General features: G+C 41.2%; 2 protein-coding genes across 2 annotated transcripts; one reads left to right on the top strand and one right to left on the bottom strand.

The window, feature by feature from the left end:
- Positions 1-87: 87 nt before the first annotated feature.
- cops3 (COP9 signalosome subunit 3) lies at positions 88-10,013 on the bottom strand. Its single transcript, XM_035145501.2, has 12 exons — positions 9,822-10,013; positions 8,703-8,832; positions 7,572-7,684; positions 6,600-6,649; positions 5,710-5,802; positions 5,108-5,287; positions 4,866-5,006; positions 3,500-3,673; positions 2,973-3,059; positions 1,916-2,029; positions 1,722-1,802; positions 88-938 (listed from the first exon to the last, which is right to left on the bottom strand). Exons 1-12 carry the CDS (start codon positions 9,874-9,876, stop codon positions 885-887), a joined length of 1,272 nt encoding a protein of 423 aa, XP_035001392.1. The 5' UTR covers positions 9,877-10,013; the 3' UTR covers positions 88-884.
- Positions 10,014-14,379: 4,366 nt separating this feature from the next.
- LOC118100793 (5'(3')-deoxyribonucleotidase, mitochondrial) lies at positions 14,380-23,814 on the top strand. The gene is made up of 5 exons (XM_035146205.2): positions 14,380-15,116; positions 15,825-15,925; positions 19,562-19,622; positions 19,843-19,957; positions 20,836-23,814. Exons 1-5 carry the CDS (start codon positions 14,841-14,843, stop codon positions 20,973-20,975), a joined length of 693 nt encoding a protein of 230 aa, XP_035002096.1. The 5' UTR covers positions 14,380-14,840; the 3' UTR covers positions 20,976-23,814.
- The last annotated feature ends 3,521 nt before the right edge of the window (positions 23,815-27,335 follow it).

Genomic DNA, 27,335 nt, shown 5'->3' on the forward strand with positions numbered 1-27,335 from the left:
TGGATGGAAATTCAAATCCACATCAAAGACCAAGCAGAAATCAAGCTGGATGAGTGTTTTTTTCAAAAAAGCCATGAAACCCACGACTATATTCGTAAACAATTTATTATTAACAGATCCACAATCGCAAAAAGCTCAAGCTCCCAAATGACATGACAGTTCGGTTTCATCTGCTGACTTCACGTCTCCTGTAAATAACAAGCTGTCAAAACGGGTTTCTGTACAATGCTCTAGCGACCTCTAGTGGATCCCACCTAAAAAACAAACAAAAAGAGAAAAAGGAAGGAAAAAAACAAAACAACAAAACAGTGCACCAGATTGTGAACGACTCCTGCGTTGTGCCAATTTCGGTCAAGGGCATGTACATGTGTACAGATTTGACTATCGATGATATCTACATTCTAACCAAAGGAGTGAGGGAAACGATCGTTTGCAGTCTTTACAAATGTCGAGTATATCTGATTTATTACTCGTCAGCCATAGAAGTGTTTACCTCTTATGTAATGCTCTTGAGTTATGGCCATCATGCAGCAGAACCAAAACAAACAGTGAGATTATTCACACATATGTTGGAACAAAAAGTCCAGTTTTTATTATTGTGGTTTCTGTTAATGTAGCAGTGGCGCTCCATCCTGAACATTGATAAATAAAACACTGACAAAATTGTAATCTTTTTTTTCCTTTTCTGTAAGGACCTTTTTGTTATCCTTAAGACACTGTGAAGAAAGAATAACCAAATTTATCATCATTCCACACACTTAGATTATCCTTGACCAATGTCCTTATGCAATAGAATGTTTGTTTTTCCTCTTTAAAAAAAATCCAACTCATCCTGGGAAGAACGTGTTGGGCAGCTGCAGCGTTCTGTCCCTGTCCAAGGCCCCTCAGGAGTAACTTGATGTTTTGCTACCAACATCGTCCTCTGCTGATCCCATACTCTAGAAGAAGAAAAAAAAGTGTGTCACATGTCAAAACTCTGTCATCAGTGAAGAAAAACAAACCCAACAACTAAGAGCAAACAGGTTTGTGCTACAGTTCCTTAAACAACAGCTGTCTCATTTATCTCTTGGAACCAACCAGGCGGCTTTTCCAGGAAGCAGTTCTATGAACAAATGATCTGGATGCTTTAGCTGTGAAAACCCAATAGTGGTGCTTTGACATTAGTCCATGATCATATGTTTTTTTTTGTTCTTTATTCAAGTGCAGGGTCTTTCAGTTTAAGAGCAGGACTTACTGATTTCCTGTTCAGATTTATTTTGTATTTTAATAATACTTTTTCTTCTGTGCAACAAGTGTTAAAATTCCCCAAGAGCAGACTTTTCAAGCATGCACAGATGCAGTATGAGTGCGAAGAGGAAGAGCTGGAGTGCAGGAGAAATGTCCAAGTGACAAAATATCTGAGTGCAAGCACATAGTTTGAGCAGAAGCAGACTAAATTTAAGCATAGGTCAGGTATTTGAGTGCAAAATCTGCTCTAAAACTGAAAGACCACTCTCTTGAATGAAGATAATGCCATTTTAGTTCTTACACTTTCATTAATGTCATTCCACTCTTGCTAAGCTACCATTCTACCAAATATGGATTTCTCTTTGTCCCATAAACTGACTGAATGTACATTTCCCAGAGAAAGAAAGCACATCATGACATTCACAAGGAAAACGTCAGGGGCTTTCCCATACAAGTTCAAAGTAGATATTAGATGCTGTTAAACATCAACTCACCTTCTGCACAAATTGTGGGTTTACTGTGATTTCTTGATCCATAGACTTTAGCTTCTCATCCAGCTCTATACATTTCAACATCTGAAAAAGGAAAAAAATGACATGGCTTAATACTAAGGGACTCATAACGTATGATTATGACAAGAGTTCATGCAAAGCAAGTCAGCAGTGAAAATAGAGATGGGCTTCTTCACCTCTTGGTCAATTTTGTGAAGCATTGCTGGGTTGTTGTATTTTTCAGGGTTGTCGTGGAAGCAAACCATACCATCCTTTTGGTTAATGCTAGCATAGATCTCACCATCTTCAATCTGCAAAGAGACACAAAGAAGAGACATGAGGAATATACAACACGACTCAAAACACAAATTGTATTGATCAATACTAAACTGATCAAAGGGTTAGGGTTAGATGCTGTGTCAAGACATAAAAAAGATATGATATATAATACAACATAGTGAACAGCTGATCCTGTTGAGTCATCCAACACAAACAAAACCTGTGACGATGATGGAAAAATATATTTTTTTATATAATATCTTCTCGTTATGTCTGAAGGCTAAAATATTATTTCCCATCAGTTTAATGAAAAAGTAACTGTGTTGGGGCGTCCTGGTGGATTATGGGTTGAAGATCAAATACTACAGCAAATACAAGATCTCCAGGTCTAGTCTGGATGGGGGCCTCAGAGTCGCTGTGTCTCAATTCGGGGGGGGGCTACATCTTTCGTAAGTAAAATTTGTAGACCAAATACGTTTCAGCAACGCCACTAGGATGTCCCTTGAAGGCTCCTCCAAATGCGGCTGACAAATGTGTCCTTCTACCCCCGAGCAACAGAGGCTCCACCGTGTGGATCCTTCTCCGCCCATCATATCCCATTATTCATTGCGCTTCAGTGACAGACTGTTTTTCTTTGAATTTAAGTACTCAAACGGACAGCTAACGGAACACATGTTAAAAAGACATATTTTTCAACGTTTTTAATCAACTGAAGAGCATTTTCGTCCATAGCTCTGTTGCTAGGCGATGGGTGGAACAAGCTGGTGATGCTATAAGAAGACCAGAACATCTCCTTTCAGTTCGTCCTACTATGCTGCCGTTGGAGGGTGCAGCCAAAATATACCCCCCGAAAACTTAAAGTATATGTTAAATATAATTAAATGTATAAAGTAGAGGATTGTTAGATATCAGTTGATTATATTTTATAAAACATGCATACTGATTAAATGTGAAGGTGGCTCTGGACCAACTCACCATGTGTAAGACGTATTTCTCTGCTTCCTGGGGGCCCGACAGCTGCACTCGACTCGCCATGTCTTGCAAAGACAGCGTCAGGAAAGTCTGCGGGAGACACAATAGAGAGAGAGAGAGAGAGAGAGAGAGAGAGAGAGAGATATTTAAACCAAATCCCAATGGAAAGTCAACTCACACTGTGGACTGTGGTAAAATAGTTTGTTGGATATTGGTAAAATATCATCATGTGACTCCATTTCAAGGATTACTACTAGCAATATTTTGCTTAGTAAAATAACATGTAATGTGAATAAAGTGTTTCTGCACGATTAACCAGGTTAAATTTAAGAGCAAAGAATCTAATTTAAAACCTGTTTCACAGTCACACCAGCCAAAGCCTGATGATATTCATTAGATAACCAGTAGGGTTGCTATGACTTAAATTATTAGCCTCATTATGTGTTTATGTAGAGGTAGAGTAGCACATGCTCTTATAACTGTAAGGCAGGCGCACGCAAACACACACACAAACAAACGCACACACTTACCTTTGTTAGCCGCTGAATGTTCTTCTTGTAGAGGGAGGAGAGGCACTGTTTGACCAGGCCTGTGTTGTTGTCTCGTGTGAAGGTCTCGCTGTGTTTGTTGACCACGCTGCGCAGCTCAGCCGGGTTGTTGGTGGTGTAAACCTGAGCTAACTCATGGTATGCGTTGCTCAGGGGCTGATGGACGAGAAGAGAAGAAAGAAAGGAAACACATGAAGAGAAAACTAAATGACAAGATCCATGAATAGAAATTAAGTGACTTTCACAATATCAAAGATAACTGAATGAGTGAAGTCCCCCTAATTTCCTTAAGAGTGTGGACAATCCCCAAGCCTTAGAACTAAAGAGGTGCTTTTCCCATGATCAGCTATCAGCATTGAGTTACTGTTGTTACTTTATTCCATGAACAATACCTCTGCCTTTAAGTTCTTTGTAATAACTATTAATAGTTACGACAACATAATAAGCAGTTTAATTTACTAAATAGAAAATAAAAGGTGCTCGTTTTGACTGTATACATGAAACCTGGATAAAGGCTGTACACAATGACACAACCTTTTGGGTACTTGTGGGTCTGTACCATTAAAGTAACATTAAGGAGTTAAAGCAGAGATGTCTGTACACAAACCTTAACCACCATCTAGCAATTAACACCTAAACTACTCCAATATACTAGCAATACCCCACACTGAGATATTTGAGCAAATATATTAAAAAATACAAACTTAAATTGTTATCTTAATCTTTGAGATTTTAATCTTAAATTTTAATTGTTGACATAAGTCTAAGTTTCAAGTGCTATAGCAAAGGGTCTGAACACTAATGTCAATGTGATATTTCTGATATTTAATACATTTCAAAACAACTTGGCTTTATCATTATGTAGTATTGAGTGTAAATCAATGAGAAAAAACTATTTTAACTATTTAAACATGAGGCTGCAACATAACAATGTGGAAGAAGTTATGGGATACTTTCTGGGTGACTGGGTAAATGTATACTAGATATCAATATAAAATGCTTGCTTTTAACAACTTGTAAAATTTTAAAACTATATTTCAGTATGAAAATGCCAGTCAGTTGCAAAAGACCAATAATAGGCATTTGCAGTTGCTAGTTATGTTCCAAGGATTGTTACAATAAACCACGGTCACCATTTCATCCCTGAGTGGTAATATTGCTGTCCTTGTAAACAATCAATGACTAAACAGTCAAGTTATATCAAAGTCTTTTTGAACACATTACCTCTTGAGAGCTTGAGATTTTTCAAACCTTACCAAACTGAGGAGCACCAGACGGGCACACATTTACACTGCACTCTTTTATTAATACTAGTAGTGTTCTTTTCACCAGTGCGATGCAGACTTACCTTGATGAACCTCCCTACTATTTGTGAGGTGTATTTGGGCAGCTGTTGCACTTTGCCGTGGAGAATGAGTGACACCAGGATGTATTTCTTATAGGCTTCCAACATGATGTGGCTCACTGCCATGGCTGGAGTGGTTATTGCCTGACGAGGAAAAATGCAAAACATGATCATTTACAGAAACGCAACATAGGCAACACAGGTGGGTACAAATGACAAATCCAGATTGATCAAAAAAGGAGTACCTGTTCATAAAAATACAGTGCTCTTTCAAAGTTTTTGAGGCCCGTGTAGATCATGCCACCATAGTAGTAGTAACATAAAAAGTGCTTTGCGTCATAGGCTCCATTCTCCTTACAGATGTCCATCATGTCCAGCTCCAAGAAGGGCAGGGCGGGCTTGAAGCACTTTGCTAACAAGCACAGCTGCGGGGAGACAGGGATAGGAAGTGTGACTGATGGTTCACAGTGGACATACTGCGACTGAGCTTGTCTTTGAATAATTTAACACAACACCTAAACAGTATTCTAAAAGCTACCTCAGCTACCAGTGTATAACGCAACATGGATTATCATATACAAGACCCTGATGTCTTTGCTAACAGCTAATGTGCACTTAAATTCTAGAAGACAATGTACTATCGAGCAATCTGCGACAATTCCTGTGTCCAGAAAGACGTGTATGCCTTCATGTTTACACTGGCACACTTATTCCCAGTGTACGCGAGTGGTCATGTGATATGCTGTCTTCAAATGTGTATAGATATGGACGCACCCTTTGTTGCTACATGACAAGGCCTTTTAGGATTACAGCCATGGTGATGATGCTGCAGGGGGCGCTGACTCACCTGACACAGGTCTGCATGAACTGAGGTAAGTTGGTTTGTGTTCATCTGCATTTTGTCTATTGCCTGTTTTAGGATGACGACACCCCTCAATGGCTGTCAGAGAAGGAGAAGAGAAAAGTATTTAGTCAGCTACAGTTTGCATGACACATCCAAACACACTAAGTGGTCTGTGACTGTACCGCACTTTAAAATGCATTTAAATATTTAGAGCTAGAAGAAGGAAAACATGTGCCTCTTTGACGCTGTAGTGATGGGGCCTTGGCTTATTGGACAGTGTTGAAAAATAGGATATAAATTGAACCATTTTTTCCACCAGGTGGTAAATTGCTTTTGCAGCAAGGTGCACTGAACATTTCATTAGATATGTTTCACCCATTCACAGGCTACATTGTCAAGAAAACATTTTACATACAAGTTTTAAACATTATACATACATAGTTACATTTCCTGATTTGACCCAATTCTAGTTTTTATTACAAAATTGTCACACTTTGATGCCAAAATAAGTCTTAGCTAAAATAAATAAACCAGTAATGTATTTTTAAATGATATTCAAACAGTTTGGTCCTCATTAGTAACTGTAGAACTACTGCAAAGGCTGCTGTGCATCATGAATGAAAACAACACTGTTGTGCACAGGCATAACAGCAGGAGAGGCTACATCATTTAAATACATTTTCCTGTACAGATGTGGAGAGTTGCATAAAGAATGGTCAGTCTTAAAGATAAAGAATGAGCAAATTAAACTTTCCTCTATATCTCTACACATGATTGTCAAATATCTACGCTGGGTACTAGGGATTTGAAAAGATATTTTAAAATCAAAGCTCCTTTTTTTAATATCTAGTTGGACATTTCACCCTCACCCAAGTCAGAATCGTCAGTCTTACCTGTTTGCGCTCTACAAGGGCGTTTGTCAACTGGTGGCAGAGACCAGCAACTATGAAAGGAAACAGAGGGAAACCAAAATGACTGTAAAGACATTGAGTGTCATGCACTTGTCACATGTGTTAAGGACATACTCTATCTACACTTTGATGTAGACATATCCTTTGACGATGGAGTTCATACAGAAAATGACGTTTTAAAATGAATCTAATATAAAGAAAATAGCTGAGATAGAAGGTAGTTTTCGATCAAATATAAATAGCGTGGGAAAAAATGATTTAAGCAGACATCGAGCTCTTGCCTTTGCTCTATTTTTGGATGAGGAGGGGGAAGGGCCATAAAAAGCAGAGATGTTGATGACATACTGGAAACAAGGAAACAGTATAATGAACTTGCTGAAGAGACAGTGGCATAATAAATGCCACCATCTCTGGGACTGGATGCGTTGGCCAATGACTGTTTGAATCATGGGGTGACCTTGAATTATGCAGTTCCTCATTAGGAAGTACTGCTAACATTAATCTTTTGTTCGTATTTGCCATTGTCCTGTGGACCAGGCACTAAAACAGGTAGTGGTTAAGAGGTAACGTGGTAAAGCCTGCCTCTTGCTCGATTTGATTGGCTGCCTGGGACAACTGTGACATTGATGAGGGCTGCAAATTGAAAATATTTTACTTTTTACAAGCATCCTAAAACTTGGATAACGTACCATAGAAAAACAATCGTTTTGTTGTCAATGCATTTCTAGCAACACGTCTTTGTGATCGGTCCCTTACATTTCACAGATTCCATAGGACAACACAATGTGTTCTTATTTTTTAGTTGACACTCACAAAGATTTTGCATTAGTTGTCTAATGATATGAAAATTAATCATTACTAATGAAAGCACTTATACCTTAGTGGGCGTAATTCACTTAAAACATCGCACAATTGGGCTGACTGCTACTAGAGGTTTGGTTAGTTGGGACTTACAAGTGTCTGTTGCATATCTAATGTGCTCCCCATTGCAGGTACTGATGAAGAGCTGGACTTGGGAGAATAGGGTCTCAAAGTCGGGGATGTTTGGCATGGAGAACTTCACAAATCTGGAACAAAACAGGAGAAGAAAAAACACAGGGTAAAACAAAAAGACCTTGATACAGGCCTGAAGCTTGACTGGTTACAAGAATACTTTTGCATGTGGGATGAAAATGAAAATACGTCATTGGGACTTTTTGTTTACTGATTTGCATGTAGTATACAAAGACATGTCAGGTTTTTCCATAAGAAAAAAAGTAAATATTATGGAATGATATCCGTCAAAAACTTGAGGTATTCAGGTTTGGGTGAGATGAGAACTGATCTAGGGCGTTAATAGTTCATTCTTTGTCTGAGATTTTTGCTCTTTCCATTCTACAAAATCCCCCCCCACAGATGGATATGGACATACTTTTAATATTGTTGCGAGAATACAGATGTCTAGAATTAAATTTCTCTGTCAAGTTATAACCGCCCCTCTCTGTTATTTTGCCACATAACAAATATCCGAGTAGAGTTGTGTCTCTTCTTCTAAACAATCTTTCTGCCTCGCCCTACTGTTTCTGCCCTGTTCTTCATGCAAACAGTGCAATATGACCTTCAACAGGCACAACAATACGACAATCTCTTGGCCAAGTTAAGACAAAAATAGATGGACGTAAGGAGCGTAATGAAGGGAGGGGTGTTTCAGACATCCACATCAGCAAACTTCCCTGGAGACAGAATTCTTGACCTGGGCTAACTGCAGCAATGGCGGCAAACCTGGACAAAGTTATACCTCTTTTACACCAAGCAGCTAGACGTGGATTTTGAAAAACGCATTTACCTTTCTGCCTCCCCCACCCCCAGTCCCTGTGTGTCATGTTCCTCGTCACAAATGCACTAAAAACTGAAGCGCACATCGTCTCGCCAAATTAGCGTGTTCACCCGAGTGTCACGTTTCCATCACTTATGTGTCATTTGACCCAGGGGTTAAAGCAGATTGAATCCATTCTCATTGCAAACAAAGGCCCGATGTTAGCAGGTGTTATTGTTTTTTTTCTGACCAGTGTAAAAGGGGCTTCGGTGTCGAAGCAGGGTACTTACAGCACAGCCAGCACGCCAAGGGAGTGCTCCTGGATGTCCAAGGCCCCCAGCACCGTGTCCAGGTGGGACAGATTCTTGGCCAGCAGCTCCCCACTTTTGTTGATCAACTCACACAGTTGAGTCATCTGGCCTAGGGGGGGGGGGTTGAAGGTGGAAGACAAAGATGGAATGACAACAAAAAAGAGAGAAAATTAAAAACACTTGGAAACTCCTTGCATGTACTTTGGATCATTGTTTCCAATTACATTACGTTGCAACGCTGGATACAGATTACATATCAAATATCACTGTTTTTAGGTGGGCACCGATTACGTGCAGTTGGATTTAACATCAGTAAGTGTCAACAGCACAAGGTAATTATTAGCTGATGTACACGAGAGGGTCACATGCATGAGTATAAAACTGCAAAGGGTTACATAGGTGATAAATTATATTTAAAAAACTATCACAGCAATTGTAAATAATGAAGTTAACTTATCAAAATCCACAAAAGGTCAACAGGGGAATACTTTGTTTCAAGTGTGCTACGGTTTTGTCTTTATTGTTTTTAATGGGGTGAAATAACTGATCAAATTGCATTGTGCGTGTCTAAGTGTGCACAGAAGCTATTCTATAGTGCAGAGAACAGATTGACGAATTCAATTCTTTACCACCGTCGTGCTGCGGCTGAGTATTTATATAGACATCGGCCGGTCAAGTGTCCTGTCAAGGCCTTGCAACAGAGGTAATACCAGTGGGATTGACAGGTGACTTTAAACCAATGATATTCGCAAATTCAGTCTGGCAGCCAATCGCGTGGGGCCGGGGCGGGACTACCGGTAGGCAGTCACCAGAAATTATTTTCTAGATCAAAAACAAAAAGTATGATTTTGACATTTTGTCGGATGAGCCACCAAGTTCGCGGCCATCCCCGGTGTCACCGAGTCCTAGCGCATCTCCTGGTGACACTTTGCGCGACTCTCGTCACCGGAGAAAGTCACATTTGCGGTGTGTTTACATGATAAAGCAGAAAAAAGGGGCACTGGCCAGTTTGGCTGCGAGCTATCGGCAAGGCATTGGGTAGCATATGCTAGCTACCTAGCTAAACCTTGCCCACTTGAATGGGTTCAGCGCGCCTACCTTGAGCGGAGAGCTGCCGCACGTTGTTCACAAACTGCTCCAAGGCTGAAGCCATTATTTCCCGGGTCCAAAGTGGAGGTAATTCGCACTGTTTTTCATTCAAACGTCAGAAACTACTCCGTCCGGACTGAGACAGGGGGCCACACAGCCGCCACTGAGGAGAAGTTATCGCGAGATCGTGAGCGCCGAGCGAACTGACACGAGATTTACCAACCGCCCGTTGGATTGTTAAAGGGCCAGCGACATGATCCACTGACGATGTTCTCCATGTTGTTAAAAGAGTTTTTGTAGCTTGTGTTTATTTCACGTGTTGAGGGAATGAATGGGGTAAATTAGGGTAAAGAAATGTACAGGGTTAGATGAACAAAGATGTTATTAAATGTAAAGAGTTCTACTTGATTTTACCACGTTCACTGATTATAACCAGCCAGCAAAGTTTGTTATAAATCTAAACACAAGATGCAGTCATGAATAATGTAATAGTTATTCATCTTATCTGTAACTGTTTTTCAAATTTTTTGGTAGATTTGTATTTATTGATGCAGATGAAATACATCAATTGTTATTATGTTATTGTCTAATTATACAATCACATATAATACAATAATATATGCATATATATACATAAACACACACACTTGTCTCTCTATAGTTGTGAGGACACTCAGGCATATCCCTAGCCCCTGACCCTAACCTAAACCTAATTCTCACCCCAACCCCAAAGCAAGTCTTAGCCCTCGAACAACTCTTTGAATTTATGAGGATCAGCCCAAATCTCCTCACATTTATGGTATTGAACCAAAATTGGACCTCATAAGTATAGATAGATATGCACGTGCGCACAAACAAACACATATAGTTCAAACCCACATCCTTCTTTGTATAGTAGTATTCAAAGAGTAAATGCCTTCACCTACTTATAAGTATTTCTACCACTACGACTTATAATAATAATAATAATGTGAACACGTCAGAAGCTTAGATGGAATTCTAATAGGACAAAGCTAAATTACATAAGTGGAGGAAACAATCTCATTGGATCAAAGTTATGAACTGAGAGTTACTATTTTGTAACAATACAAATTAATGTATTCATGTATGCAATATTCAGTCCTGTATTCAGATGAATCAGTTTTTTTTGCATGAATTAAACACCTTGAACTGAGAACCCTTTCTCGGGCTTGTCATTTGCCACCACAATAGTAATGATAGGGTATAAGGCTACTTAAGCTTTTTGAGAAACTTTTCATAGAAAACACAGTGAAGTCACTGAGACGGAAATAAAGAAATACTGATACAATGAAATATTGAAATAAAGAAATACTGAAATATTGAAATAAAGAAATGACAAATAGTAAAATATTTAAATAGTAAAATGAAATATAAAAACACAAATTATCAATGAAAAATGACCATGTGGAGCTAATGGCATTTTAGTGCAGCAGCTGAAGCAGCAGGAGACGGCCTTTTTGAGGCGTCTTGATGCTTTCTTTGTTCTGCTCTCAGCCATGACCTCTGAAAACCACCTCGGAGGTCAGTGGGTCAAGCTGCTGAGGTACGGAGGGCTCCTCTTGGTGTCATGTGTGCTGTCACCGTGCTGCTCCACAGCAAGGAAAGGGTGTTTGAGCACTTGAGCACTTGTGACCCTCTAATTTTTGTTGACTTGCAACATCTTTTTTAAGAGGTCAATGAAGTGATCCTTGATACATGATCTGGAACGACAAAGTTCTGAATATTTTTAATGACCGGGTTCGATTAGGCATATATGATGTAATTGGTTTACCTTGTACGGATAATGGGCAGTGGACACTAATGTGCAAAATGACATTTTCATTCAAATTAGTGCGAGTAGTGGTAAGTAGTAGCGATTTGAGAAAATAGTGCAGCATTTATTTGACACTGTGAGTGGTAGATTCTGACAGCAGTGGGAATGAAGGAGCTGTTGGAGTTTCTTCTCACACTGTGGGTGCAGCCCCACAGTGTCATGTAGGAGGTGAGAGTTGTCTTCCATTAAAGGATTTCAGCTACGCTAACATCCTCCTCTCAACCACTTTCTCGGTGGAGTCCATGGGCAGTCCAAGACAGAGCTGGCCCTTTTGATTAAAAAAACAAGACACAAACGAGAGACTGAATCCCACCAGTTTATACAGTGCAGCAGGACCAGGTGAGGTGAACCTCCCAGACGACCAAACTCCATCAGGCTCCTGCAGGGAAAGGCCTTCTCAGACAGGGTCGTCACAGACAATCACAGACCGGTGGTCCTCACATCACACATCATGAAAACCCTGGAGAGGCTGCTCTTCAGTCTATTAGGAACATTTGTTGAACATGCACCAGACCATCCTGAATTTGCACCAGGAACATATTGGAGTGGAGGATGTCGTCCTTTACGTGCTACACCAGGTCCACGCTCACTTGGACATGTGTTTTCAGTTACTCAGTCATGGGGGTGTTGGCTGTGAGCTGGGTTACCTTGATGCTCTTCTGCAGGGCAGGTTGTTTGTTGCTGTCTTCAGATATTTCAGAACTATGTTGTTGTGTGGTCTGGACTTTGAATAGTCAAAGTCCAGACCACACAATAACAACACCAAACCATTTAGCAGAAAATAGAATGAAAGTTGTATCAGTGATTACATCAAGCAGCATAATTCAAATGAATTTAAAAACCCTTGCTTCATTTGGAGGGTTTTACTACAAGATCTGATGTCAGCACATATACAATCTGAGCAGAACAACATCCAGAGGAAGAAGCTGTCAGGAGGCCTCGGCTGCTGCTTCCAACAAAACATCACACTCCACCAGAGGGCGTCTAATATAATTGTTGATCATCTGTTTCTGCCATAAACTGTATACAATGTTTTCAAATTTCAGAGTATTATACTGTGCCTGTGTGTGTTTAGTCATTTTTGTTCCATCCAAATGGTCCATTCACAGCATAAAAACGTATACACACTGATAAAGCCATAACGATGGTAATGAGAGGTGCTTGAGGAACTAATGGAAATCAAAAATAATTGATTTGGGAAATGGTACACAATCAGCCATAGATCTTACCTTAGTATCAGAAACAGCTGCAGGTGTGTGCATGTGGGAAATTGTAAGAGAAACAACAATAGGAAGTTACCGCTATCCTGGAACAAAGATTTTTTTATGTGGAGGATTGATTCAGGTAAGAGTAAGTAAGTTTCCTTGTTCAGGAAATGTTGAAAATAGTTTTGTGAGTCCTTTGTTATTTTCTATTATGATCAATGATGTTTTTATGAGTTTGGAGAATGGGATTTGATCTTTTCTGAAGAAACTCCAGGAGTCTTGTTAAAATAGAAGAGCGGTCATTTAAGTGGGGATTTAAATTTTCAGTAGACAAAACACAGACAATGTTCTTCACACGGAAAATAACTCTCAGTTATTTAAAATAAAAAATTAATTCTCCAGCAAACACTGTATATAATTCAAATCATTGGATTAACACTACCAGCACATATAGGAAACAAAATAGCGGACAAATGTGCAAAGGAAGCCACAGAAAGTGATCACATCGATGTCACAGCACTCTTTAGTAAAACGGAAATGAAGACCACAATTAGGCATAAGTTAAAGGCTCAGTGTGTAGAATTTAGGGACATCTAGAGGTGAAGTGTCATGTTGCAGCTGAATGCCCCTCACCTCACCCTCCCCTTCCAAAGATGAAAGAGAACCTGTGGCAGCCTTCAGTTGTCAACTCAACAGGTGTTTAGTTTGTCCAGTCTGGGCTGCTGTAAAAAACATGGCGGCCTCTGTTGAGAGGACCCGCTCCCGATGTAAATAATACGTTTTTAAATATAAAGGGCCCATTCTAGGGTAAAGAAAACAATTAGTACAATTTAGATGAAACACACTAGTGAAAACAGGATTATTTTATATTCCATTTCGGCCAATAGATCCCTTTCACCTAAATCTTACACACTGGACCTTGAACAGAGAGGTGGCAAGAGCAATGGGAAGAGGAGGAAACAGGAATGTGGAAAACAACTTCATCAATTTGACGACACGTGCGCTGCAAAAAGTCACAACAGATGCAATTACAGAAACGCGCAGAAAATGGGGAATACAACAACGGAAATGTTTCCAGGGGACCCGAAAAAGTGATGAACCTAGCTGTAGTCCAATGCTTTGTGAAGTTCACCACTGTCGTGAGCGTAGAGTAAGGTTCATCACTTTTTTGGGTCCCCTGGAAACCGTTCTGAGTTTTTGCAGCGCATGTAACATCCAATTGATGAAGTTGTTTTCTTAAGTTGCAGTGCGTTGAGCTCTCTCGGCCACCGTATTTACGTGATCTTTTATAAAGTAGTTCAGCAGAGAAATGTTCTGTGGGTTAGTGATCTTTTTTTGTTTCAATATATCAGAAGGACACAGTTGATAGAGAGAATATAACTTTATGTGTATATATTTATTTAGTTTTGGTTTTGTTAGAATGAGTGAATGTATTCAGGTTCCAGATCCACACTCCATACCAGTTGGGGGCGGTAAAGCACCATAACGTTATTGGCTAACCGCCATACGACTTCAGAAAGAAGAAGAAAGAAGCGCAGGGAACTTGGAGGAGTGAGGCATCGCGTTGTTGTGACATATCTCTGCAGTGCGGACTTTAGTACAGTGTGTCCTCTGCTGCGGAGCTTCTCCGGTCCCGGTGCTGCGGTGTCCGCTCCTCTCCTTCCGGCCCCCACACTCCCAGTCACAGGCACCGGGTGGCGGAGAGGCGGCCGCCGGGTCAGATCAACTGTCACTGACAAACTATACGCTCACCGCGGACACGTCTGACCCGTCCGCTGCGGTGGTGCTAGCCCCGGCAGCTAAAGTTAGCTAACCTTCCGTCAGGGCGGTTATGGTGACAATAAAGTTAAGTGAGCCCCTCAACACAACTCCACGGGAACACGAATAACAACACATTCAGAGGAGAGTCAGAAACGACTTGCAGTGTTTTATTTGGGGTTAACTTCTCGACTCCCACGCGGACTTACCGGAGCTAGCTAATAGTGACAGATGATGCTGCTCTCCGCCACAACACGCCTTCTCGGAAGAGGGAAGACTTTGCTCCCTGACCCCGTGAGGAGGATCTGCGTAGAAATGTCGACCTCCTCCCTGGCCGGCAAGCGACTGCGGGTCCTGGTCGACATGGACGGGGTGCTGGCAGACTTCGAGGGCGGGTTCCTGAAGAAGTACCGGGCGAGGTACCCGGGCGAGCCTCACATCACCCTGGAGGACAGGAGGGGGTTCTGGGTGTCAGCGCAGTACGGGCAGCTGAGGAGCGACCTGTGTGTAAGTAGCTCCTGGAGAGGCCTCTTCAAGTGGTGAACTAGTTCAGTGCTGCCAGAAGTAAACAAACAAAACGAGTCATCCCATCTAGAGACCGTGTGTTCTTAGTGTGCAAGAAGAAGTTTTATAGTAATCAACATGAAATATCGCTTCTCCCTTCATCCAAAACATAATGTGTATAGGCCTGTATGGATCAGTCAGACTTGTTTGGCCTGAACAAGTAAAGCATTGTTTTCCTGTTGATCAACTCAAGCACAATTTCATGTTTAGTTTTTTAAAGCTATACTGCACTTAAGTTTTGCTGTAAGCTAAATTATATGACTCTTCTTTGATGAAATACATTAAAGCTGGTTTTGATATCACATTTGTTAAATAAATCTATATTCACGGGTGGAACATCGCTCCAAACGTCTTGGACCCTGCAGGGCCAACCACTCAGAGACGTCCCCCATCCTCCCCTGCCCCTCGGCCGTCTCTCTCACATACACAAACACCAACACGTCAGGCAGAAACCCTCAGGAAAAAGAAAACATGTTTGCTGTTTTCACGTCTCTGGAGCCAATCCAAGCTGACATTGGGAAGGGAAGCTTGACCTTGAAAAACATGACTTTTAGACAGTCCTCCTTCGGGTCAGATACACATACATGCACCTCATCAGTTGTAAACCGCTCAATGATAAGCTGTATGCCCGTGTGTGTGCTTTGACTTCAGGAAAAAGCCATCAGCATCTGGGAGTCCAAAGACTTCTTCATAGAGCTGGAGCCGCTGCCGGGAGGATTGGAAGCCGTCAAGGAGATGGCCAGGATGGATAAGTAAGTTAGTTACTACGAAGGAACTCCTGCCCTCATACACCACAGTCAGTAGTAGGCGCACGCCGAGTCTAGCTCTCACACTGCTTTCGTGCAAATTGAACTTAGTGTGGAGTCCATAGGCGGCCTACTAGAACAGCATTGAAAAGCCCTCTGATGACTTCAAGGCAGCTATTTGTTCACTTGAGGCAAAGCTAGTTCAAATTCAAAGTATAGTGATGCACCATACTCTGTAAACGCCTGTTAGCACTGGAAACAACATGCACTGGGCGAACTGAGAGAAATGCTAGGTTGTGAGCCAAAGTCATCGACCTCGAGTCCCATAGCCGGCGTAACAACATAAGTGTCCTCGTCTTATCGGAGTCCGTTGAGGGGCCTCGACCGGCCGCCTTCTTCTCAGAGCTGCTGAAGGGTGTATTCACTCCCTACTGTTGCCACGAGGGGGTTTAACTCTCAACCCGTGTTGCCTTCGAAAGGTCAAGGACCAAGTTTATTTGTTAACCTGCAAGAACTGAATTTGTGTCGGACCAGCTGTCTCACCACCCCGGATTAGTGTTTGTTAGCTGAAGGGGGCCGATGCTTATCAACTGGTGGTGTGTGTAGTTAATCAATAACAGAAGTATGAGGAGCAGTGCCACATACAAGTTAACCAGAGTGATTTAATTACTTAATAGCTTTTTCTCGTAATTGTAGTTTTGGGCCGACTGAGCCTTTAGACAACTTTTGGGGGGGTTGGGCTTTAATTTCTATTTGTGCACAAACACAGATATAAAAGTTCTGGGGCTTCAAATAGGAAAAGACAGTGACATCTAGTGGTTTGCATAACTCATAGCAGGCACTGAAACTGAAACTGCATTACCTCACAAATCTCAATACCTTTAGTCTTATGTGCAATTAATGTAGATTTAATTGTGTTATATTAATATAAAAAATGAATTACATGCCAAAAAAAGTTGAGTGAAACAACCTTGGCGGGTTCATTATGATCCACCTATCTTTCTTTTATTTCTACTTCACTACTGCCCACGCATCTTCAACAGTTTTTAAAAGCAAAACCTGTCTATACAGCATACACACACATATGTGTAAATATACACATATCAGCAATTTTAAATTAAATTATATATATATTAAAAATAATGATAAATGTGATACAGTGATTTTCTAGTCTTGATGACCACTCAAAGCGTTAATCAGTATAATTTTGTGTTCACCCATTCACACACACACACACACACACACACACACACACACACACACACACACACACACACACACACACACACACACACACACACACTTCAATTAAAAAATACACAAGTAAAAATACATAAAAATAATTTAAACATTAAAATTTAAGCGAGACCGCTCATAAGATTAATAAAACTTGAATTAGGTAAATTTCAAAAGCTCTGTCTCCTTTACCCGAGAATCTGGGACATTTAAAAAGCCCCCTGTCTGAGGATCTCAAAGTGTGAGATCTGCGATATATTGAGGAGTCAGATGATTAATTGCTTTGTAAGTAATTAAAAGGACCTAAAAATCTATTCTGAAACGTACTGGAAGTCAGCGTAAAGACACTGAAGCTGGGGTGTTGTGTTACAGCCTGTTTACTCTGGTTAAAGGCCTGGCAGCTGAGATCTGTGCTGCCTGAAGCTGCTCTACAGATTTAATAATGGTTAAAGCAAGGAAAAGGACTTTTGCAGTACAAGTTTAGTGACATGCTGCTCAAAACTTAAATTACAATCAAAACAGAGGCCAGGATTTCTGGCAACAGGCCTAATGTAAGTAGACAAGTCCCCAGTAGATGGCAGTATTTGACTGTTTTTGTTTCTGGGGCCAATAACAAGAATTGGATGAGTTCAACTGAAGGAAAGTCTTTTTACATCCAGTTTCTCACATTCACACGGCATTCCTGTAAGGTCAAATTGACACTGTCAGTGTCAATTTGGGGTTCAGTATCTTGCCCAAGGACACTTCAGCATGCGGAATGGAGGAAACTGGGAGCTGAACCACAGACCTAACGACCTGCTCTTCTTCCTGAGCCACAGGATTGTTGCCATTGCCATTGCAAGACAATGGCAATGGCACCATTTGGTTCCAGTCTAACATGTACTGTATTTGTTTTTGATTGCACATGATGATGCACATTTTTACTTAGGCAGCACCAGTATGGAGCCTCATTGCATTAATATTTCAGAGACCGAGGGTAACTCTGTGATGGAGAGTTCATGTGCTTCGAAGGAGGATTTGCTTTCATCGTCTTACCACTGTAAATCACCATGGTAACATATGCCAAACCACTAACGGAGCAGGTTAAGTTGGTTCAAAACCTAATAATGCCCAAACTCCTGACCAATCAGATAACTGGGAAATCAGTCCATCAATCCACAGAATCCTAACAGGCACAGAAGATTTGACTGTAAAGTGAGGAATAACAAAGATCTCCAACAAAGATTACCCTGGCTGGCATAATAAGAGCTGTTAGAATCCTCTTAATGATCAGGAAAGGAGCTTCTATGCTTCCTAACTTATCTCCTTAACCATAGGAAACACAGAATGTTGTCCCACAATTCACAGCAGCAGCAACATTTAAAGCGACGAAACATCGTAGTTGCACCTGGGCAGACCCACGTAAATATAAAGACAGAACAGTTTTATCTTCATGATACAATTCAGAACTGACGTGAATCCTCACATGATCACCTGAGCTCCTGATTTCTTCTTTGTCAAATCTGTCCAGTCGGGAGGAGACCTTCTTGAATTGTCGGCCTATGGCACAATTTGTCACTACTTTTTTCTTTGTGTATCTGCTGTTATATATAAAGTTGTTTTATTTTGTCTTTTCTTGTTTTAAAAAAATACGGCCTCTCCTGCAAGGAATAGTGGTTAGGAATAAAGATTATTTTGACTTTATGACCGCAGCCATAGAGTTAACTTAAAATTAACTGAGACGATTGATAACTATCTTCGTAACAAAGGTTGTCCAGGACGCTTGATGTTAGGCTAAGTGAAGCTAGACAACAGAAACATATCCTGGGTATGATAAACTCAATTTGTAGTTCAGGCCAAAAGTGTGTTGCTGTTTTCGAGCAACCTTCATCATGACAACAGTGATACTGAGAAACATCAGCCTCACTCAGGTTTTAAGATGGGTATTGGAAGCTCCACTGCAGAACTTTCAGAACCTCACATCAGTCCAACTCTTCGTAAAGACTGTGATTCCATGTAGAAGCAGCCACACGTGTTGATGAAAGCACCATGTAATGAGCATCGACTTTTTGATGAGTTTTAATTCATATGTAATCTCAGTCAACAGAAGGAGGCTGCGATTGCCTTTTTCCAGAAGCATTCTGAAAAACACACAACACAGTGGAATAACATCTAAAAATAGCCACCAAGTTTATGAAAGTCTATGTTTGCATTTCCTCTCCCGCTGGAAATACATGATCGGCTTCCCTTCGCCACATTGCCTGAATGAACCTGTTTCCACATCAGGGAAATCTGTCCAATGGTGCCTTCTCATGTGTTTTCTCCCTCTCTACCACTGCCTGGTGCCTGTTATGATTATCCAGAATGTAGCATTGATTTCAAAATTAATTCTCCCCCTCTGGTTGTTTTGTCTCTTTCTCTCTGCAGCACAGATGTCTTTATTTGCACCAGCCCTATAAAGCATTACAAACACTGCCCATATGAGAAGGTAGGCCTTCTGCCAATCAACAATATCTATTCTGTGCCCTTTGGAAATAATGACTCTGCTTCTTTTTTCTAATGAGATCTAATCTTGTGTGTGTGTGTGTGTGTGTGTGTGTGTGTGTGTGTGTGTGTGTGTGTGTGTGTGTGTGTGTGTGTGTGTGTGTGTGTGTGTGTGTGTGTGTGTGTGTGTGTGTGTGTGTGTGTGTGTGTGTGTGTGTGTCCAGTATGCTTGGGTAGAGAAGCATTTGGGCCATGACTTTCTGGAGCAGGTCATCTTGACCAGGGACAAGACATTAATCAGCGGTGACATCCTCATAGATGACAAGCCTGATATTCTTGGTAAGGACTGCGTGCATGATAATGTGTGTGCACGTGAAGGGTTTACCTTTTCACAAAAAAACAGCCGTTAATTAATGTTAACTGGAGTCAGTGACACCAATATGCTGATTATTGACCTTATTCTGAAAAAGACATTGTTTTGATTATGATGTTTACATGAGTTGCTTGTAAAATATTCCTTTCATATTCTATTTACATATATGTTACAGAGTATAGTCTGATTAGGACTCATGTCAACATTAACTCCTACTATTTGTTTACACATAGACATGTATACAAATATACATGTCTACATAATGCTACTAAGATTGGAAAACTTCTAATGTCTTAATTCAAGTATTGCTTATTCTGATTAGGACCTTATTCGGGTTAATATCGGAATATTGACGTCCATGTAAACTTGTCTCGTGATTTACATAACAAATGGACATTTTTTATTGTAAAACCATCCCTGAGAAAAATTATTCGCCCTTTTGGTTTGGTCCATGTCCCATCCACTAGCATTTACGAGGCAGGGTTCGTGACGTGCACTGCAGCCAGCCACTAGGGGGCGATTGAGATGCATTTGCGTCACTTTTGGGGACCAGTCATGTCGGGTTGAGTAGTACTTTGCACTTGCCCATTTGGGGTTCAACCCTCTGCTTAATGATCGATCCACTCTACCTCCTGAGCCACAGCTGTCTATAATGATCGCACAATGGTTGTTCCAGGGAGGGTTGGTACAAGATGACAAAACTGGACTTAAGATAGACAGTGATGTAACAAGATCAAAATTACTTCAATCAATTTGCAGTATATGAGACAGCTGCCAGAGTGTTTGAAGAGTCAGTCGGGTTCTGCTGGGTCATCTGAAACATCTGTGGTTGTGTCCCGAGCAGGCGTGGAGTCCAAACCGATGTGGCAGCACATCCTGTTCACCGCCTGCCACAACAAGCATCAGTCCCTCAGCCCCTCCCAGAGACGCCTCCTGTCTTGGTCGGACGACTGGAGGGCCATCCTGGACAGCAAGAGGCAGTGAGGGACGCTTGAACCCAAGAGCCACGGCGGCCTGGCTTCCTAGTTAGTTTCTGGTCGGGGGGGGTCGCCACCACCGCCATGACATCATCACCATACCAGTGGGTGTCGCTGGGAGAGGTCCCTGTCTTGCAGAAACTCTGATAAATAAGGTAAACTCAAGGACAAGCTGCTGGGAGTTGACATTCACTTGAAGCACCACAAGGGGGCACTATGAGACCGAGTGTGAAGTCATGTCGACAACCACATTTCCACTTCTTCTGGTACAACATGTCACAACAAAACAAACGAACATGGGGACACTGTGGATACATGGGAAGTCTGACAGAGCAGATTGAACTTCCTGTCAGCTGCTACCTGTGTTCTATTGTTATGGTTTTTTTTAAGGATCTTTCTGTTGACATTTCTGTTCAAAGTCAAACATGTTTTTTTTTTGTTGTTTTAGACACTCGAGTGTTTTTATCTGTTTTTACAAAAAGGCTTATCAGCATTTCTCAGCACTGTGTTACATTAGTGAGTCAGTCGACCACGATTGGCTCACAACAACAGGACACTCCACTACACGCTAATATTTACACACAATACATGAACACAGGAACGTGACCTGGACTTCCATTGTTAGTGTTTTAAAAGCCTATTATTTGACATGTTTGTCATCTGGGTGCTGTATTCTGGTGCTTTTTCCACAAAGATCCACGGTTCTTAATTAAGCTGTTTTCAGATTGTGAACTCCGGAGAATGTCCACATAATGGGGTCCTGACTTTCTCCACAAGAACGCAGCAGGAGATTCATGCAGGAAACAGGACATGACGTATAAATCCCGCTGGTGAGATCACATGTTTTTGGTCCCTTACGCACATGGTATTCACCAATTACAGGTGTGAACGCAGTCAGATCAGATAGCGATCCGATCACGCCAGGCCACATTCGGGGGTGTTCTGGGCCACACGTGTCCACATTCTTTTAACGGTGTGAACACGAATGCCTGAGACACATATGAAGGAACTCCTACTCAGATGACGTCCTCTAACCAGCTGCAGTTTCATGAATCGAACGTTTATTTTCTCTTCTCGTTGATTTGTTTGTACCCACAGTCACGACATCGACACTGATCACCAGAGAGCTGTCCACTTGTGATCGGATCACAAAAACCACATGTTGATACCAGATGTGTAGGGGGCCTTTTGTTTACAGCACATCAACACTGCTTGCAGGTCTTGGTGACAAAAGCTCTCTTGGTCTTTCCAAGTTCAGATCTTTTATGTGTATGACACCTCTTTTTCATCCTGAGGTATTTGTATTCTTTTAGTTTTTGTTTTGCGTCACGTGTTAGAAACGACATCAACACGCCCACTCTCCCGCAGTGGATCTTAAGGAGAATCTCCTGTTTTATTCTCAATCGCACGTTATCCAGAGTTTTTACTAGAGAATGTCCGCAGCAACTCACTCTGACATTTACGTTCTCACATACGGCCCCTCTGGAGAGTATCCGGAGTTCAGTGCATGTCTGAAAGCAGCTTTAATAGATTGATAAGAAACAAAGTGCTAGTCCAACCCTCAGAATTGAACAAATACATATGCATGTTGCCAAAACCATCACTTGTGTCAAAAAATGAAACTGTGTGTTGAATTTAAACGAATATGAAATTTTAAAAGATGTCTATGAAAAACAATGAATATAAGAGTAATTTAGAGTTTTAAAAATTTAAAAAGACGATTTATAGATGATATATTTTCAGCTATGTTTTGCTTTTACATGCTCTACTTTCACAAATATTTTAATAGTTTATGGTTAAATGCTTGTTGTTAATATGCACTGAAGTTACAGAGAATAAAAAAGAAAACAGAACCACAGTGTCTTCAAAACACAATAAGATGTGTTTGTGTTTATGTTTTGTGTTGGTATTTTTTTATGTCTTTTGTGAATTTGAAATGCATATCAACCAAAATGTATCCACATTATTTTTTACCACAAAATGCTTTCAAACTCTTCTGAGGTGCAGAAATTTATTTCTGGCAGACCAGTCGTGATTTTGCTGCAATTGTGTTTTTTAAGAACAAAGCGGTGGATCTTGAACATACTGTATGTAATGGCGGGCATAGTTCGATGTTCTTTGTGCCTCTTCTCTTGTTGTTTGTACCTTGTTTCACCACGTTCAAAGTAAAGAGTACCTGGACCATGGCATGTCATAATTTGTATTCACATTGCTAATAGTCACAAACTGCTTTCGACACAAGTTTGGAAAGCTCTCCACCCTTGTGGTTCAACGTTTCAGGAGTTTGTGAAAAGAGCCAAATGTGACTCGGCCCTCGGTCCATATTCTATCACACCAGGACTTTGCTGGTTCGATGGATCGACCTACTTGCACCCTTGAGTCGTTGCGTTTTCGTTAACGATTCCTGTAGTTCGCGCCAATTACAGTGTAATTTCTAATCAAACTCAGTTAGAGAATGAAAACCTGCTTCCATAACGATCACACCTCTGAGAATTACACAAGAAATACTATCAAGAGCCTACATGGGAATAAATTTAAGTTATGGCGTTTATTAAGCAACTTCCTCTGCCTTGCGGAGAAGAGTAGGAGTAATGTTAAAGAATAACTCGTCATATAATTCACCACATGTATGCAGAGGAGAGAGAGTCAGAGACATTAAACATCTGCCAGATGTGGATTCTTTGAAAATATACTTATTTTCTATATTTATTTTTCTTCAAGTTCATTTGTGAAAAAACTTGGCTTTGCTGTCACTGAAGCTACTCGACAGCATACAAAAAAAAGCAAGCACTGCACTTGTGTCAGTTGTACGTGATCCAATTTTGTCAATAAATGTCTCAAGTTTGTGTTGCTGGTAATCATTTGGGAAGCAGCGGAGATGATTGATACAATAAAGAGTTCTCAAAGTTAAAATGAACCATGTAAAGGTAAGAAGCCCGGAAAGAAGGCATAGATTAAAAGAAATTGATGGTTTCAAAATACAAAAACATGTACTTTTACGAGATCTCGCTAAGTGTTTCATTCAGTACTTCAGTGTACTTGCATGTTTTTCAATGTACTTCAGGCTCAGTTCGGAAACATGGAAACCACAACAATGGAGCGGTTCATAGATTTTTTGAGTTTGGCCTCAAATATAAAGATAAAATCAGTGCTTGGCAGTAAGTACGGGATTTACGTGCTGTAAGTGAAAGACATCGCAAGTGGACATGTCACAAAGCGTAGTCTGGCCTGGTGATCCTGGTTGAATTCATTCGCAACCAGCTGCAGTACTGCGCGTGAGGAAAGAGGATGTGCGCTTGGCGTGGAAGGAGCTGGATCCCCGAGGAGTGTCATTAAGTCCAGGGGCCAGATGAAGTTCAGTCCTTTTGGACGAAGGAGTTACTTCCCAAAAGTTAAGAGTTCGTTAAGAGTTCTCTCTCTCTCTCTCTCTCTCTCTCTCTCTCTCTGTGGTTTCTTCCAGTTAATGAGGGAGTTTTTCCTTCTCCACAGTTGCCAAAGTGCTGCTCATTGTGGGAGCTGTTGTGTTTCTGTATAATGTTTAAGCTCTGGACCTTCTATGTAAAGTGCCTTGAGATAATGTTTATTACGATTTGGCGCTACACAAATAAAATTGATTTGAATTGAATTGAGGAAGTTTAAAACAGGTGGGGTTCTACATGTAAACCTCTGCGTAACTGTCTGACTCAACATGTCCACAGCGGGTACTAAACAAACAACCGTGTGCAATCATTCTCCACAGTGGTTTGTCAACAGGAACAACATGTTCAGTGGAAGGGGGGAGAATATAAAGACAATCTTGTGTCTGCCTCCCACAGCATTGATTCTCGGGTTCTTTCAGGTCGTCGCTCTGTTTCTTCAGGCTTTTCAAACACGCCTCAAGACCTTCACCTCAGCATGCGCCTTAGGTCTTTTGTGCTGCTCAGTTGAGCTGACGATATGGTGTGTTCTATATAAAGGGAGGCAGAATATTAAGGTCATCGCTGCACAGGGCCATGTGGGTCAGCCTGACGTAAATTTCTTTGTCCGGCCGAGTCCTTCAAGGCCTTTTTGCGGGTGACAAATCGATTTGAATACAGATTGCTCAAGCATTCAACCTGCAAACTGAACACCTTTTTTCTTCTACTGTATTTGTATTCTCCATGATTTACGCGCCAAATCCAATAGACCAAGGAATTACTTCCACCTCCTCTTCTTCCATTTCCTCTGAGTATTGCATTGTGGCAAAATTGTGGAATGTTCAGGACATTCAAATGGAAATAGGGACAGTAACAGACAATAAAAAAGTGTGTGTGTGTGGGGGGGGTCACATGTCATCTTGTGTTTGTGTGCCAGTTAGAAAGTTGTCTCAGATCACACAGTGACACATTTCCACCCTCATTGCAGGATAATGATTTAAAAGTTTAGTGTCTCGCTCTCCGGCTCTGCTGTCGGCCGTATTTCTTCTGTAGGTGTCATTTTACCTGGAGGCAAAACAGCGTGGCGTGCTGACCAGGTGGCGCTTCATATTTCTGCATCAAACAAACAGGAGGAAAAAAGAGGATATAATAAGACTTAATTAAGTCATTGGGTTTGTCGCTCTTCATTCAAAAGTTTTATTTTAACTTTACCTTGGTGGAGGTAATGATACAAAAAATAAATTATTAATAAATTATTGATGAGTAGGAGTAATTAACTGATACAAACAATTGTCTTACTGTCTCCGCCGAGGACGTTATGTTTTCACCCCTTTCCCTTTGTCAGTTGGTTTGTAAAGCGGTTTACAGACATGAACTCTGCAGGATGTCCGGACAATAGGGTCGGGACTTTCTCCAGAGTTTGCATTTCACACAGGAACAACGCAGCAGGAGATTCTCCGCTCAGATGCCTTCACAACAACAGGAAAATCGTTCAGGTGAGGAATGGTGCAGCGGGCACCGGCAGGACTTGACGTATAAATTCTGCTGCAGAGATCATGCGAATGTCTGCATCTCACTCTATGGAGAGTGTCAGGAGATTATCCGGACAGTTACATTGCAGGTCTGAAAGCAGCTCTACATTCTTGACAGATTCCCACGAAACCTGGTGAACGGATGTGGTATGGTTCAGGAAAGAACACATCAAAATTTGGTACGGATCTGGTTTAGGGGGCAGATCCAGGATTTGTTTTTTTCTTTCTTTAACAGTGTGAGAAAGGCCATTTTCTGAGCATTTCTGTGATTTCTCAGAAAATAATAATTGGACCTTGATGAAAAAGAACAGGGATCTCGAGGGGACTGATATTTATGAGCAAGTGTAATTTGATGCAGATCCAAATAAAAATCCAAATAGATAGCATACGGATGTGGGCCACTTCAGGCAATGATGCAGCACTTCTGACCTTCTTGTGGCCCAAACAAAATGGACGAGAGCCTAAAGTTGCCCATTTGTAAAAAAAAAACGAATGTGGGACTTTTTTGGCAAACATGCGGTGCTCTCAGCAAAGTGTAATCTGGATGTGAACCTAAAGTGTGGTTAATGGTGAGTATGGCCCAAATAGCACTGTGGACTGATAGCACATCAGTCCACACGGCATGTGGGCCATATCTGGGCCAACACAATTTTCCTATGTGGGGAATTAAGAAAAATTAATAAGGGACCGTGACAGAGGTATGCACAAGTCTAGTCTTAGTTCTAGTCAGCATTTAATCCATTGTTGGTATGAAAGTTTGTATAAATGCAGATTTGGACAGGAGTGAGGGGGTTTTAAACTCAGTCCTCGAAACATAAACTCAATCTACTGTTTATTCAAGAAAAGAGCACAATACAAACATGCCATGCTTCTTATCAGGAGGAGCCCTCATCAGAAGTCTGTGCAGAGGACCTGTGTTGTCTGCTCTGCATTGTTCTGAGGTTACTGGGCAAGTGCGTCAGAGTCCTGAGGAAATCCCACCAGAGCAGTTAAAATGGGACTTGGAATGAATCTCTCTTGTGGGAGGGTTAGGGTTATAGGAGTTTACTGGTACCGAACACAATAAGGACACAAACATTGTGCGGTACAGTTTGTGTTTGTGCTGTGGAGATGTAATGTACTAGATGTCCCCTAAGATGGGGACGGGGGATGTTAATAATCAGGCTGGGACAGACCATGGAATCTTCCACAGAACATATGTGGATGTGTTGGATGTGATGACGGGAAAAAAACAGGGAGTGCAGTGGAGCAGTCTGTTGTCCTCTCTGTGTGTTTGGGTCGCTCTCCTGTCTGCGCAAAATCTGCTGCAGATCAACATCAGGATCATCTGCATGTGGAAACAAGACCCTGCTTCTACTGCCCGCAAGTGCTGTCGCTCCCTTGTGATTACAACCAGCTAATGAGGGCCCATTCTCACAGCAAATATCTTATATTATTATT

The sequence above is a fragment of the Hippoglossus stenolepis genome, chromosome 21 (assembly GCF_022539355.2).
Source record: "Hippoglossus stenolepis isolate QCI-W04-F060 chromosome 21, HSTE1.2, whole genome shotgun sequence".
NCBI classification, from domain to species: domain Eukaryota; kingdom Metazoa; phylum Chordata; class Actinopteri; order Pleuronectiformes; family Pleuronectidae; genus Hippoglossus; species Hippoglossus stenolepis.

Excerpts from the sequence above, each read along its gene's own strand:
- cops3 (XM_035145501.2), bottom strand. The coding sequence starts at position 9,876 with ATGGCTTCAGCCTTGGAGCAGTTTGTGAACAACGTGCGGCAGCTCTCC. Across the intron at positions 6,650-7,571 it reads TAGATATGCAACAGACACTT|TTGCTGGTCTCTGCCACCAG; the intron begins GTAAGTCCCAAC and ends TTCCTTTCATAG. Across the intron at positions 2,030-2,972 it reads AGAAATACGTCTTACACATG|ATTGAAGATGGTGAGATCTA; the intron begins GTGAGTTGGTCC and ends GTCTCTTTGCAG.
- LOC118100793 (XM_035146205.2), top strand. The coding sequence starts at position 14,841 with ATGATGCTGCTCTCCGCCACAACACGCCTTCTCGGAAGAGGGAAGACT. Across the intron at positions 15,117-15,824 it reads AGCTGAGGAGCGACCTGTGT|GAAAAAGCCATCAGCATCTG; the intron begins GTAAGTAGCTCC and ends CTTTGACTTCAG. Across the intron at positions 19,958-20,835 it reads TGACAAGCCTGATATTCTTG|GCGTGGAGTCCAAACCGATG; the intron begins GTAAGGACTGCG and ends TGTCCCGAGCAG.